Genomic DNA, 16,330 nt, shown 5'->3' with positions numbered 1-16,330 from the left:
CCATTTCTATTTGAGTTTGATACCATAGTATAGTAGATAGAGAGCTGGCATCTGAGCCAGACCTAGGTTCAAATCATACCTCTGATGGATATTGTGCTAGCCTGGGAAAATCACATAACATCTTCCCACCCCCTCCACCTGCCTACCAACCTTCTTTCCTTCCCGCCTTCCTTCTTTCCCTCCTTTTTTCCCTCCTTCCCCCCTCCCTCCCTTGTTTCCTTCCTGTCTTCCTTCCTCCCTCCCTCCCAGCATTAGGGATTACAAGCATTTTTCACCACACCCACACTAGGCAACTTTCTAAGGCAAAAATTCTTAATCATTTTTGTGTCATGGATCTCTGAGAATCTAATGAAGTGCATCGCTTCTCAGAATGTTTTAAAATGCAAAAAAAATAAGTGCATTGAATTACAAAAGAAACAAAATTCTGTTGAAATACAGTTATCAAAATATTAAAAGTTGCAAATTAATAGACCAGATGAATCTCCAGCTCACCTTTGTTCTCGGGCAGTAAGTTTCAGAGAAAATGCCAACCTACATTGGTGGAAGGGAGTTTCCTCATCCAGAAGTTCCCTGTGCCAATGAAATCACAGATGCAGCCCCATCCCTAACGTAAAGTCATGAATGATACAAATTAATCTTCCATGTGCACATCATCTTTAAGATGAAACACAATTGGAGCTTGAAGTATGTACCATTATACTTAGAATGAATGCCAAGTGCCTTCATCATGCTGAAGGTAGCTTTTGTATTAGCTAGAGTAGATTATGAGACTTTGCCAGCACTTAGAAGCATTTCTAGTCCCATATGACAGATTTGGCTCACAAAAAAAAGAACCACATAAAATATGAAATCATTTGGATTTTCTTAGTTTTTATGATTTCTTCCTTTCAACATGTTGAATATATATTATATACATATTAATATATATGAATGAATATATAATTCAATATATAAGTCAACAACAATCAGATTCAGGCATTTTGCCTTCATTCTGTTTTACTGTTTGAGGTTCATTCACTTATTGGAAAAGAGAAAAAGATGAAGCATTTACTTTTCATGCTATTCAGACTTTAGTGATTTTACCTCATTAAATTACATTAATTTAAACAATAAACAAATGTTACATTGAATATCATATATGCTAAGATTATTGGGGATTATTTGCTCACAAAGGTCGTCTAGTCACTCAGATATTCTGTTATTTTCTGAAGAACACTGTTGGTTGATTCTTCTTGTGTTCACTAGCAAAATGGCCCCTTCCTCCAAGCTGAAAGGAAAGATTTGATGGGCTTAATTTCTTCTTCAAACATGTTAAGAGTCCTCCCACCCCCACTGCATAATGAAACCCCAGCAGAACCCATGAGAGCATATTTGGATTCTTATACAATTTGTATTTCCTGCCAAAATGTGATGCTGTAATCAGCTAGGAAAAAACCAAAACAACAACAATAAACTTTGAGAGTACATGGTGTCAGCATCCCAAAATCTCACATTCATATTCACTCAAAAAGGATTTTCAAGGACCATAGGGTGGGCAGTGATGCCAGGTAGAAAAGAGAAGCATAAAAGTTACTATCTGGGACTTAAAAAGTGAATAAAATGGAAGGTCAAGAAAACAAAAGATTCTTCTTTCCCTCCATTCTGTAAGCTCAGAAAACCCTATGCAATTTGGTATCTCACATCATAAGAATTTATTAGATTCCTTGTTTTAACATTTTTCTCTTCTCAAGATAGATGTTAGCACCAAGAATGAAGTTCAAGGTGCTTGATCACCCCAAGTTCCCAAAGGCCCTATATAGCTATAGTTCAACGTAATAATAATTTGAAGAGAATAATAACTTTCACTAACTTGGGAATGCCTTTTTTTTAAAGCAAGTAAGCATTTGGCAGGAGATATGAAGACAAGATTACACTGGTGATGACAACTTTCAGGCATCTTGAGGATTTGATTTGCCTGTATCTACCTTCTCCCCAAGACATACCTTATATCCTTAAGCTCAAGTACAGTTTTTTCCTCCCTTGTTACACATAGGGAATTATTCCTATCCAGATCAATGATCAAAACATACTTCTGGTTTTCAACATGAAAGGAAGAAAAATCTTCTTGGCCTCAATACCCATCCTAAAGCAAATGAACTGCTGCAGAGGGTTCACTGATTTTGCTTGGAAATTTAGCTAGTGGCTCTCTTGCTGACTGTGCTCAGAACACATTTCCACAATGGAAGCAAGTTGTGTTGGCCTTTGTAGTTGACTTACATTCTGAAAGCAAAAAAGGAAAGACAAAAATTGAAATGAATCAAAGAACTCTAGGTTAGGGCATGGTTCTCTGTTCAGAGGATGATGAAGTTTTTAGATTTAAAGCCAAGCTTGTAAAAACTAGTTATTTGCTGATTTATACAGAGGAAAAGTGGGTGGGGGAGAAAGTGATTACATTTATTTTACTTCTTCAGAAGTTGAGTGGACTGGCAAGTTCCTTGGGCTTGAAAGAGAGCTTTTCCACCTTATGTCAGCAATCTCCAGTCATAGGTATTGCTACCTGCTTTATAGGGTTTCCCCTTTTAAGGCAGAAGGTGCCATGGATGCCTCCCATTTTGCCATGCCAGTGTTCCTCCTATAGGAGTTACATCTGCTGCTAGGCCAACAATCTGTCTCTCTCCTCTCTTGGAAATCTACCATAGAAATAATCCATATGGACTTGGATACTATATGTACGTAGTGTCCTGCAGATTTAGAGCTGCACAGGGTCTGGATGGTCATCTAGTCCAGCCTCTTTGTTTTTGCAACTAAGGAAGCAGGCGCTTTTATTTTTATATGGCCCCTGGACTTTGATGACTCTGGAAGAGAAAGTAAGGCTGGTAACTTTGTGTAACTCTGCTTCACTTAAATCCAATGTATACATAAGCCAAAGACATCACCAAGTGATGCCATTTTGATTCTTTTAGTGTACAAAGAACAACAACCAAGGAAACATCCAGAAAAGGCTAAGTGATTGTCTATGATCTCACAAGTGATAAATAAGAGTTGGGATTTGAACTCAGACACCTGATTCTAAATGCACCATTTTATCTTTTCTACCACATCACATTTTTTAGGCCTTTGCTTTCATTCTTCTCTTTACCTGCCCTCATTTTTCCTGTCCATCATCAGAAAAAGTCCCTTCTCTTTCTTGTCAAACAGAGCCAGATTTAGGTTCTCTTTGGTGTTTGGTATGCTAAACTGAAGCTCCTGGCCCCTTTCCACCTCCAAAAGGACTGTCACTCTTGAACCCACGAGGACTGGGATAAGGATAAATAAAGCATTTAACAAACATCTTAAATGATATATAGGATCAATAAAGACATTAAAAAAACCTCTTACTTTCTATCTTAGAATCAATGCAGTGTATTGGTTCTAAGGCAGAAGAGCAGTAAGAGCTGGCAATGGGGGTGAAATGACTTGCCCAGGGTCACACAGCTAGGAAGCATCTAAGGCTAGATTTGAACCCAGGACTTTTCATCTCCAGGCCTAGTTCTTAAGCTACAGAGCCACCTAGGTGCTCCAAATAATGACATTAAAAAATATTAAAATGGCTAGCAAATTGGACACAACACATGCTAAAAAAAGTACAATAGTCTTTAGGAATGTCACCTTTTTCATAGGGAAATAGGTACCATTTATCTAGGGTTAGGAACTCCTGGAGAACATAGTGATGGTAGGAAATTTAAATGAGGTGAGCATGGCTGACACATACCCCTTTCTAGTTCTTACCTTTGAGTGACTTGTGTTATGCAATAACAGAGTCATCTTGGGGCTGAGAAGAAGATATGAAGAAGCAATTAAAGTACCAATATGTCACACCCAACTCCAGCTTAATAATGTTCTCAACACCAAAGGCTACTGTAAACTTCACATTTCCAGACTCTGAAAGGAAAGGATTCCCACCCAGGACAAGGAAAAAAGAACTTATGCTGTCAGCATAGCTGGGGGCTTGGCAACTAGATTTCTCTGCTGCTGTTTTCAGGGTCCATAATGAAGAATTTTATTTAATCAAGATATCAGGAGTAACAAGAAAACCCCTACTATAGTCTGTCAGTAGAAAGGGCTACTTTGGAAGAATGAGAAATTTTGGGGGGGGGCTTAGCTAGTGGACACAATTGAGTATAATATGAGCTATCAAAGGTATAGAATGCCTCTGTCCTTTGGGGATTAGAAAGCAGGAATCAGTGATGGGCTAAAGCAGCCTTCTGGTGTGAACTGATGATTTAAGGGAAATACATACTGTGTGAATTTGCAACCAGGTCCCTCTGGACAGAAGCCAACTAGGTAGTTGGTACACAGCACTCTTCTGGTATGGCGGAATTTACACAGAAGACCTGCTGGGCCAAGAACATTAACACCTTAGGCAACTCAGCCCTAATACAGACAGGAAGAATGGACTTTAAGGTGGATAGGAATTTGCAATGGATGGATGACCACTGAGCCCAAGTAATTTCCTGCCCTCTCAATAATGATCACCTGGGTGCTGGTGTCTTCATTCATGTTATTCAAATAGGACACCAGGAGGGACTGTCGATAGTCACAGTAAATGGAGCTTGAACTTTGATGGTGAGAAATAAAAGGCAGGCTTATTGCCTTTGGGGCCATTTGAACCTGGAACATTGTCCCACCTGCTTCATGACATCCCCCTCTGTCTATCAGTCTAGAAGTTCCTAACACCACCCACACAGCTAGCAATGCTAACTGAGAAATGAGAGGTTTTCTGAAGCTAGCAGAGGTGGATAAGCTGTGCTTAGAAGCTAATGATGCCCAAGAGAAATAACCTAATGCTTAAGATTAAATAAAGAGGAGTGAAGTGGCTTAGTGCATAGAGCATCAGGCTTTGAATCAGGAGGGATTGGGTTCAAATGTGGCCTCAGATACTTCCTAGCTGTCTGACCTTGAGCAACTCCCTTAACCCTGATTGTCTAGCCCTTATCACTCTTCTGAATTAGAACTAATACTAAGAAGGTAAAGGTTTTAAAAGACAAAAACAAAATCATCCATCCATGGTTGGAAGAAAGATTTTTGATAAAGTAGTGGTATTTGCCATTATAAAAGTTAGGGACCTGAGAGAATTGGAGATAGAGATATAAGAAATATAAATTTTCTGCCTTAGGAGTGCTTTGGCCGCAAGCCCTACATCTTGGTGTGTTGTCACTCATGACATTGTCTTTAATAACATTACCTATTGTTTTGTCCTTTGACTTGCCAGTTCTTTAGGATTAATATAGTTAGCTTATTTATTTATTTATTTATTTGTTTGTTTGTTGGTTTGTTGGTTGGTTTGTTTTTTAAACCTTTACCTTCCATCTTGGAATCAATACTATGTGTTGGTTCCAAGGCAGAAGAGCAGTAAGGGCTAGATAATGGGGGGTTAAGTGACTTGCTCAGGGTTACACATCTAGGAAGTGTCTGAGGCTATATTTGAACCTAGGACCTCTCATCTCTAGGCCTGGCCCTCAATCCACTGAACTACCCAGCTGCTCCCAATATAGTTAGATTTTTAAAATTAAAAACAATTTTTTAAAAAATTTTAAATCCTTACCTTCTGTCTTGGCTTCTTGTCTTTGCCTTATTGGCTCCAAGGCAGAAGAGTGATAAGGGTAGGCAATGGGAGTCAAGTGACTTGCCCAGGATCACACAGCTGGGACGTGTCTGAGGCCAGATTTAAGCCTAGAACCTCCCATCTCTAGGCCTGGCTCTCAATCCACTGAGCTACCCAGCTGCCCCCTTATAGTTAGCTTTTGATTTGTTGTTTTTTTTTCTCACCATTATACTTTTTCTTGCTTTATTGGGAGCATTTAAAAAAAAACATTTATTAATATTTATTTTTAGAAAAGTCAACATGGTTACATAATTCATGCTCTTACTTTCCCCTTCACCCCCCAAGCTCCACCCTTTTGATTTGTTTTTAATCTTTTGTTTAGTAGCTCTTTGTTGAATTTAGTTTTTCACAGAATTGAATCATAAAAGATATTTTTGCATTTGTTTGTGAGGCTTATATATCTTCATACATGGTCAGTTTTCATGAAGGTGTTATGCACAACTGAAAATTATGTATATTCCTTTCTATTGGTAGGGATAAAAGAGGTTGGAAATATTTCCGTTCTTATCTGAGAGTTGATGTCATGGACAAGAGGAATTTCAGCAATTAATCACTCTTCTCCCTCCCCACCTAGTAGAGAAGAAAAGCTGAGCTCCTCTGTCAGCCGAAGCCTTACCATACTTACAGAAACCTTGGTCATACCAGGGACAGTCTCGGATCTTGGAGGCTGGATTAGCATGAAGAAAAAGGCATTCTTTATTGCTGCATTCTCCTGAAATAGTACCAGTCATTGCTACATTATGCCCAGCTCTTAGATATTTTCCTCTCATTTCATCCCCATCCCCATTTAGATTAATCTGGGTCCTTACATATGAAAGCCCACCATGACTTCTTTTTTCCTTTTGCCCATTAAGCAATACCAAGGTATTTCCACATCTGTTATAGAAGTATGCCTAGCCCTAACCCCTTCCCAGAAAAACGAAGAACCCTACTAATCTGTTCTGCTGGCCTACTGCAATATTAGACCCAAGTTCTTATGGCTAGTCTCTTGGCTCCTTGCCTACGTAAAGGATAATGAAGTCCCTCTGATGATATGGCATAATAAGTGAATATCACATATTGACGTTTACAGTTCAATTAATTAATTTAAGGTTTGCAAAACACTTTAGGTGTCATGTAATTTGATCACAGCAATCCTGTGAGGTAGGTACTGTTATTATCCTCATTGATGAGGAAACTGAGCCTGAAGGAGGTCAAAGTCATATATCAAAGAAATGTCTGTGGCCATATTTGAACTCGGGTCTTCTTGACTCAAGCCCTACACTCTACCCCCTGTACTACCTAGCTTTCCCCTCCCATAGGAAAATTGTAGACCCAAGTGCTCCATGTCCAGTGATTCAAAAGTCCAGTTCTCGCCTCTCATGGGAACTGGATTTATTTGGGGGGAAAATATGTTCCGCTAGCCATTACCCTTCAAATTAAAGTCCTACCAGTCATTGCCTTTCTCTCACACCTCTACAGCACTACTGAGTTCAATCTCCTCATTTTACAGAGGGAAAAAGAGACCTAGGGAAATTAAGGGACTTCTAAGGTGAGGCAATTAGTGGCAGAGCCAGAACCATAATGTAAGACATCATTCCAGTGAGGCATCTGTTGAACAGAACCCTGTGTTGTGTGGTGCTACTCTGGGGAAACAATCAATTAGTGAAGGCAAAAAGTTATCTTCTGAGGCCTGGCTCAGTATTTTAGAGAACAAAGTCTGGGTATCAAGGATTTCTTCCTTGTTTTCCCTCTTCTACCTCTGAGGATGCTTGGTTATGCAGTTCTCACCTATCATCAGAAGGTGGTGCTAACATACCATTTCCCCCAGACATTACATCCTGGTGAAAAAGTGGCTGCTAATGACAAACATCTTTTGTGGGTAGACAGATTCAGAAAGGCCAGAGACAGCCCCTACTCTCTCTACCCCACACCACCCATTCTCATGGACTCTTCTTCCTCCCCCAAAATAGAAAGCTAAGAAAATTTCATATAAATGGAACTGGATCTGTGATTTCTTTGGTGTAATTCCTGGGCGTATTCCTTCTATACATCTGGTTATGGGATGCAGTGTTAGGAAGTTGCTTAGAGCACTGAGAAATTAACTTGCCTAGGGTCACACAGACAGTTGGTATCACAAGAGGGAGTTGAACTCAGATCTTCCTGGTTTCAAGGAAAGCTCTGTATTCCTTATATAAAGCTGCCTCTCTGGTCATCTTAATGAATGGGAGAAGTAGGATGCTTTGGATAAGACACCAAGGATCATATATTAATAAGTTATAAAAACAAAAGAACAGACCTTTATGAATGATAAAGCTTCAAAAGTCTTCAAAGAAAGTCAAAGATATGATTCATTTTTAAGATTGGGGCCCCAAGCCCTGCCACCAGACATCCTTGTTCAAATCCTATTTCTGATGCTTACTATGTGATTTTGGACAAGTCACTGACTCTTCTTAGGTAGACCTTAGTTTCCTCATCTATAAAATGAGAAGTTTGGTTTAGATGGCTTCTCGGATCTCTTTCCAGCTCTAAATCTATGCTTCTATAAATGCTGTTGGCAAGAGGATAACTGGGTTGGACGATCCTTAAGTCTGATTTCTCATGACAATCTTTCCTGTAACAAGAATCCGCTGGACTGGGGAATCTCCCATGGAGCTGGGCATCCACTCTGGCTCCGTTGGGATAAACATGTCTGTTGGCTTCCTGCTGAATGATATACTCTTTGCTTTGCTGAGATGATACAGCAACTCTAGACTGATCCCCATGACTAGGGGTTGCATGAGAAATTTTGCCATCGGAGTTAGGGGAGAAATGCTTGTGAAGAGACCTCTCCCCCCTCAGGAGGCTATAGAAGAACGAAGAGAAACTGCTTCCAGTCTCTTCTGAGCACTTGACACTTTGGATGGATCCAGTGCCTTCTCTCAGATTTCCAGCTGAGGAGAAATGCACTCCCCGACGTTCCTCCAGTTGCCACAAAAGCTCACAACTCCAACACATGAAAATGGTGATCTATAATGATCTCTAGGCAAGCCTGAGAAAGGACCTCAAGACTCTGTCAGCCTCTTTGCCTTTTGTTCCTTCCCTGAACACAGGCATTTGACCAGCAACCATCGATCCTGGAAGATGGACATGTCCAGCCTTGGAGGCTATCTTCGAAGTTAAAAAACCTCTGAGGGGGGCAGCTAGATGGTCAGTGTCTAGAAAGCCAGGCCTACAGATGGGTTCAAATCTGGCCACAGACATTTACCAGCTATGTGACCCTGGGCAAGTCACTTAACTCCAACTGTCTAGCCCTTACCACTCTTCTGCCTTGGAACTAACATACTGTATCCATTCCAAGACAGAAGACCCACAAAATGGTCTTTATCTCCTAGGAGAATATAATCAGTGATAGGCTCTTGTGTCATGTTTTAAGTATTTATTACCATGTACTTATGAATCTTTGGTATTTGAAGCATTTCTTTTTTTGGTGGAAAATAACCAGCTACCCTATACTTAATAGTGGCTTTGTATATCAAGTAGCTTTTCCAGAAAGGGCCCCACTAGTCCCTTTTTGGGGAGACCCTAGTCATGAGCCATCCTCAGGCTTTATTTAAGAGATTTTCTTAATCTGGCCGCAGACACTTCCCTGCTATGTGACCCTGGGCAAGTCACTTAACCTCCATTGCCTGGCCCTTGGCGCTCTTCTGCCATGGAACCAATACACATTATTGATTCTAAGACAGAAGATAAGAGTTTTGAAAAAAGAGAGATTTTCTCCTAGGGACAATGAGCCAATATGCTTTGGGGAAAGTCCAATTCTCCTTTTATAAGTCAGGTCCACACCCAGGATAGAGGGAAGGAAACACGCATTTATTAAATGCCTACTGTGTGCCAGGCACTATGCTAAGAGCCTTATAAATGTTATCTCATTTGATCTTCACAGAAATCCTGCAAGGTAAGTACTATTATTATCCCTAATTTGCATTTGAGGAAACCCTGCTCCACTTCTTCTAGACGAGGATTGGTACTCCTGAACCTGTAAGGGCTTGGAGGGGGTTGACATGCCTTTATTTAACAAAAATCCTCAGAAGGCATATAGGGAAAAAGTCAAATCAGATGAACCCAGAAAGTACTTCATGGATCAGTGGTGACATTGAGCCACCTAGCTGTCCTCGCCCTGTTTTAAACTCTTCTGCCATAGAATCAATTATAAGTATCAGTAATAATTACTTTTTAAAAATATTTAAATTGTTAGCAAAGTGGACAGAAATCATGCTTTAAAAAATATAGCAGAACTAATAGCAATGATCCAGGACAATTCTGAGGGACTTATGAAAAGAATGCTATCCACATCTAGAGAAAGAACTGTGGGAGTAGAGACACAGAAGGAAAACATATGATTTATCACTTGTATATATGGGTATATGATTTGGGATTTTGGTTTTAAAAGATTACTCTATTACAAAAATAAATAATAAGGAAATAGTTTGGAGTGATAATACATGTATAACCCAGTAGAATTGTTTGTCAACTCTGGGAGGGGGGAGGGAAGAGGGAAGGGAAGCCACATGAATCATGGAACCATGGAAAAAATTTTTTTAAAGTAAATTTAAAATAAAAAAAAATACAGCAGACTTTAGTCACTTTTTTTACAGATGAGGAAACTGAGACCACGAGAGAAGTGGTTTCTCAAGGTCACTAAAATAGCAAATGGCAGAGCTGGGATTCGAATCCAATGCTTCTGACTAGATTCTTCAAGCTTTCTATTTCACTATGCTAATATGACCAGATGGCATTGTAAAGAACTACAGGGAAGATTCCTAAGCCATATTTTGGTTTTCAGCACACACACACACACACACACACACACACACACACACACACACACACACACACCCCTCCAACTTTTCCTAAGGAGACAAGACATGCCCCACATGTTCTGTGGGATAAACTGTGGTTTACATTTCTGTGAGAGGTGGGGAGAGGAAGTAGCCATGACCCGAGTCCTTAGGAAATTCTACCTAGCAGGTCTGGGCATCCTGGGATGCACTTTTCCTCCTTGAAAAGTGTGTCAACCCTTCCCCCAATTCTCCTTCTTTTCCTTTCTTTTCTCAGGATCAAATTTCATTGAGACTCTCTTAAGTTTATTATTCAGACCCTCCTTAGTAGAGTACTAAAGAGTACTAAAGAATAGAGCACTAGCCAGGTAAATCTTGGATCCCCAAAAGGTAAATTACCAAATTTGGAGTAGAAGTAGCACTCAGGCATCTTGGTGATGTCATATTGGTGCAGAAATTTGCATTGGTCGCTCTTCTTACAAAGCCCCCGAAGCCAGTGTTTGCACACTACTGTCTTCTCCCCGTCATCATGCCGAAAGGGACAGAGGTGGCCTAGAAAATGCAGATGAACCCCCAAAAGCATGCTTATCTCTAGGGTAGGCTCACTTTCTCCTACTCCCCCAAATGATATCACAATTTTGTGAGAAGAGTAGGGATGTTCTAACATCAATTGCCCCTTCTTACCAATCTCCCTCCTACAACTATACTTGGATTTCCTCTCATTGAGAGGTTTAGATTTCATGGGGGGAGGATTAGAGGGAAGAAGATGCCTGAAAAAAAGGAAAAGAGAACATGAGAAGCTAGGGGTGGGGTGGAGAAGGAGAGGGGAAGTAATCCTGTCCACTGCATATTTAAACCCAACATTATTAGAGTAGGCCTAATTTATAAAACTTCAGATTAGATTTTACCTGGTAATATTACAGTTCATGGCCAATCATTTAAATTGAAACTCTTTTTTGTATTGCTTACAACAAGAGGAATACTGAAATTCTTAAGTTTTCCAGTAGATGTATTCTCAGGAATAGGGGACCCACCTAACTGATGTCATTTGAGGGGTGCTGGGAAGGCTCCCTAACTATTTCTTTTGCACCAGCCTTTTTGCACCAGTACAGTTTCATTCATGTGGGTCTTCTATCTGCACTAGTTATTAAAGTACAAATAATCTTGAGAGTGCTAATACCAGTACTGTATACAAGAATTTTCTATTAATAAGGCCCCCCCAAGTAGTTATGGAACACATTAAAATGTAAGTGGTGTGGGACTGGCAAGGTGACTTCCAGCTGCAGCCCAGATGTTCCCCAAATGGGGCGATATTGCTAAATGCCACAGTGTACTTATAGCCCTCTATAGACCCCTAGACTATTGTAAAATCATTTTGGAAATGGCTGTTCTAAGAACAAGAAAGGGATGTGGGGTGAGATGAAAGGGCCCTCGAAGGGGAGGTAGGAATAGATTAGGCAATCTCACCCACCCCAAAGCCCTCTCTGCTTTCTATGGTTACTGACTCAGATTTCCAATTGCTGCAAGACATTTCTATCTGGCTGAGTCTGAGGTACCAGAGGGACATCATTATGAAAACTGAACTCATTAACTTTTTGCAAAACCTGCTTCTGTTTGCTGGCTTCTCAGTGAACCCCATCATCATTCTGAGTCACTCAGGCTCAGGTCTATCCCAGTCTTTTGTACCTGCTCCTTTTCTATTTTTTTTTTTTTTTTTTTTGCTGCTACTAGCTTTATTCTGGTCCTCATGACCCCTTGTCTGAACTATTGCAATAGCCTAATTGCTATTTCCAACTCTAGTATATTCAATAAGCTGTTGCCAGATTAATTGCCATAATAAAAAGCTCTCATCTACCAACATAAAGTCAAAATGGATACATGATTTAGAAATAAATGTTGACACCAGGAACAAATTAGAAATTAGGGGAGAACAGAATAATCTACCAGTCAGACTTATGGATAAGGGAAGAATTTATGACCACATAAGACAAAGAGAACATTATGAGATGAAAATGGGTAATTTTGATTACATTAAATTAAAATATTTTTGTGTAAATAAAACACATGCAACCAAGATTAGAAAGGAAACAACAAACTGGGAAAAAATTTTATAGCATGTGACTCTGGCAAAGGCCTTATTTCTCAAATATATAGAGAACTGAGTCAAATTTATAAGACTGTAAGTCATTCCCCAATTGATAAATGGTCAAAAGATATGAACAAGCAGTTTTCAGATGAAGAAATTAAAACTATCAATAGTCGTATAAAAATGTTTCCTATCACAATTAGAGATATGCAAATTAAAATAACCCTTAAGTATTAATATGATGAAAAAGGAAAATGATAAATTTTGGAAGGGCTGGGGGAAACTGGGACACTAATACAACCATTCTGGAGAGCAATTTGAAACCATGTCCAAAGGACCATAAAACTGTGCATGTCCTTAGAACCAGTAATACCACTACTAGGTCTGTATCCCAAAGAGATCAAATAATAATAGAATCTACCTCTTTGGGGTTATTGTAAGAATCAAATGAGGTAACATATGTAAAGCACTTTGCAAACCTTAAAGTTATAAATGCTAGTTATATAAATGCTAGTTACAGTCATCATCATCATAATCAAGGATCCTCATTATCTGGAGCATCTCTTTCCAGCCTTGTCTCATTCTTCTCCTAATCCATTTTGGGCTCTCCTAGCTCTGTGAATCTGCTCATGTTCCCTGCTCCCTCTCCTCTCCTCTCTCCACACCAACCCTCCCCCCCCCCAATCCCAATCTCAGCCTATTGAAATCTTACCTATCCTTTAAGATCATCTAAAATGTTGCTTGCTCTATGAACCTTTCATTGTCCAGCTAGCTGGATGTAATCCTTTCTTCCTCTAATTCTTATAGCTCCTTGTTCATATTTTTCTCAAGTATTTAGGCTCTTCTTTACATGATAATGTCCCATTATCTCCCACAGTAGATGGCAAATTTCTTTACTACTGGAATGATACCTCATTCACCAAGCTCTGTATAGAATAGACTCAATAAGCATTGGATGGACACAAAAGAAATAATTTCATTATCACATAGTCATGTTTAGGTCAGTCTTCTCCTTTTAACTGCTTATTCAATCAATATGTATTTATCTAATACCTAATAAATGCCAGACAATAGGCTAAGGGCTAGAGAAAGAAAAAGGAAGAAAGGAAGGAAGGAGACAAGGAAGAAAGAAAGAAAGGAAGGAAGGAAGGAAGAAGAAAGAAAGAAAAAGAAAGGAAGGAAGGAAGAGAGGAAAGAAGAGGAGAGAAAGTAAGGAAGAGAAGGAAAGAAAGAAAAAGAAAAAAGGGAGAGAAAAAGAAGGAAGGAAGGAAGGAAGGAAAGAAGGAAGGAAGACCAATTCTCATGCTAATGGAGCTTACTTTTTATACAGAACTCTGCTTCTTTCTCAACTATTAGCTAAATGTTCTTTAAGGTTTCCTTTATTATCTTCTCAATTCACCATCTAGGGATGGCCTCGGGAGGTACTGTAACTTGGTTTGTCTTGAATATTTCTCATATTTTCTCCTCTGCCTTTCTTTCACATACCCAATAATGTTCTTTGGAGATCAGTCCCTCCATGTTAAACAGATCTGATAAAATATTATCAGCTTGTTGTTGCACCTACACTGTGGGGCTAACAGCTGAATTTCAGACACTATGGCCAAGTCGTCCTGTAGGGCAGCAGTATCCAAAGTGAGAATTAAGGCTCTCTAGGGAGTTGCTGTGGCCTGATCTCAGAGAATATGATCAGGGGACAGGGGAGAGATATGACAATGGCTTTCATTTGCATAATGCTTTAAGGTTTGCAAAGAGCTTTACAAATATCCTCATTGAGAGATAGGTACTATTAATATCCCCATTTTATAAATGGAGAGACTGAGGCAGAAACAATATATTTAGAACCCCAAGCCTTCCTGACTCCAGGTCTATTGCTCTATCCATTGTGCCATCCTCCCTACCAAAACCAATTGTTTCCAACACAACCAACTTATCCCCCTCCAACATTTGCTTACTTTATCTGTCTCCCTCTCCATGTAAGCTACTGACCGGTATACCTCCTTCAGAGTTAGGCTTTGGCTCCTCAGAGCAGTTACAACCTAAGTGATACCTGGTCACCTATAGCACTGGGTGCTACTGGGAAAATTCCATGCACCCTCTCCCTCCCAGTAAGCCGACCCTTGACCATCTAGGTCACATCCAGGCTTCAGTAGATGCCCCTTGAAGGGGAGACTTTTTTTTTTTTAACCCTAATCTTTCATCTTAGAATCAATACTGGCTATTGGTTCCAAGGCAGAAGAGCAGTAAGGGCTAGGCAATGGGGGTTAAGTGACTTGCCCAGGGTCACACAGCTAGGAGGCCAATCTGAGACCAAATCTATTTCTTTTGAACTCACCTTTCTCACAGAAGCCTTTAAGAAAGAAGGTGCATACAGCCACCCCTGATTCTAGAAGAAAAGAAGAAAATAACAAGTTGTGCAGTTTGTTCCTGTCCTTACCTCTCATGCTTAAAAAAGAAAAAAAAGGAAAAATCTGACTCTCTCAGAGCATAAGGACCTAGAGAATCCCACAAATGGAGCTAATTTGTGGCAGGCATCAAATCACCACAATACTACAGCTCTTTTCCAAATGTTCCCCCCTCCCCAATTTCCTATACTTCTCTTTTTTCTCTTCTCTCCCTCACCTAACAGTGTGGGAGCCCTGAGCTGGGGAGTCAAGAGGCCTAGCTTCAAGGATTAGTTCTTTATTGTAATTACCTTTGCTCTTACGATTTTCAGAATATCCCATATGGAAAATGGCTGTGTAGTTTCTGGCCCCATCTTTCCAGAGCCTTGGGGAAGACAAGAGGTCAGATCCAAGCGCCGGAGTAAAAGGGCTATTTTTAAAATCCTAGATTGGACCAGATGGCCTTTAGACTCAACCTTCCCACTTTCTGATTAGTGTGGACTGGGACATAAGAAGAAAGGATGAAAGAGAAAGGCTAATCTGGTCCAGAAATTCTTAACCTTTTAAAGTATCATAGACTCCTTTGGCAGTCTGGCAAAGGTATGGACCTTGTTCATGGAATAATGCTTTTAAATATATAAGATAAAACACCTAGGATAACAAAGAATCACAAAGATAGATTCATGATGGGCTTTGTTTTTTCTTGCCTTCTCAAGGGGTATGTGGGAGAGGAATAAGGGAGAGAGAAAATTTGGAACCAAAAGTAAAATAAAACTGAATTTTGGGGGGTTGTTTTCTGGGAAACCCTCACTTTCTTTCTGTCTTAGAATCAATACTGTGTATTGGTTGCAAGGTAGAAGAGTGCTAAGGGCTAGGCAATGGGGGTTAAATGGCCTTCCCAGGGTTATACAGCTAAGATATGTTTGAGGGCAGATTTGAATCCAAGACCTCAGATCTCTAGGCCTGGCTCTTAATCTACTGAGTGATCTAGCTGCCTCCATACAATTGAATTTTTAAAAAATGCTAACTATGATTTCTATATTGTATATTTAGATGTAATTTAATTTTATTATTATTATGTTATTATTATTATTATATAATTTTGCTTTAAAATTCATGGACCGAAGCTTAAGAACCTTTGCTATAGGTTAAAAAGCATATTGAAAGAAGGGAAGGGCCCCCTCCCATAGAAGAGTGGCCAGTTGTTACATTCCTCCCACCCCCAACTTACTGTCCATTCCTGGGAAGGGCAGATACCCAACACCTCTCTGGTTCTCCACATCATCCTCAAGATTAAAGGTCATTTTTTCCAACCCAGCAATGAGTTCCTGCATCTTGAGCCTTCTCCCTGGGGAAACCTTAGCCTTAACCTAGAAACCCTACAGGTGAGTTCTATATAAGGCTCATCATCGGGTCAGCTAAAGGGTTATAAGGACTAAAT

The 16,330-nt window shown here is 39.8% G+C and overlaps 1 protein-coding gene across 1 annotated transcript; it reads right to left on the bottom strand.

Moving 5' to 3' along the window:
- Positions 1–2,175: 2,175 nt before the first annotated feature.
- Positions 2,176–16,223, bottom strand: CPSF4L (cleavage and polyadenylation specific factor 4 like). Its single transcript, XM_044673449.1, has 7 exons — positions 16,121–16,223; positions 14,841–14,891; positions 10,822–10,974; positions 6,240–6,335; positions 4,259–4,352; positions 3,748–3,790; positions 2,176–2,259 (listed from the first exon to the last, which is right to left on the bottom strand). The coding sequence occupies exons 1-7, from the start codon at positions 16,221–16,223 to the stop codon at positions 2,176–2,178; spliced, it is 624 nt and encodes a 207-aa protein (XP_044529384.1).
- Between the last annotated feature and the right edge of the window lie 107 nt (positions 16,224–16,330).

The sequence above is a fragment of the Gracilinanus agilis genome, chromosome 4 (genome assembly GCF_016433145.1).
Source record: "Gracilinanus agilis isolate LMUSP501 chromosome 4, AgileGrace, whole genome shotgun sequence".
Classification (NCBI taxonomy): Eukaryota; Metazoa; Chordata; class Mammalia; order Didelphimorphia; family Didelphidae; genus Gracilinanus; species Gracilinanus agilis.
The sequence above is the reverse complement of the archived record's forward strand: the minus strand, read 5'-3'. Positions and strand labels throughout refer to the sequence as shown.

Excerpts from the sequence above, each read along its gene's own strand:
- CPSF4L (XM_044673449.1), bottom strand. The coding sequence starts at position 16,223 with ATGCAGGAACTCATTGCTGGGTTGGAAAAAATGACCTTTAATCTTGAG. Across the intron at positions 14,892-16,120 it reads GCCCTTCCCAGGAATGGACA|AATCAGGGGTGGCTGTATGC; the intron begins GTAAGTTGGGGG and ends CTTTTCTTCTAG. Across the intron at positions 4,353-6,239 it reads CCAAGGTTTCTGTAAGTATG|GTCTTCTGTGTAAATTCCGC; the intron begins GTAAGGCTTCGG and ends TTGGCCCAGCAG.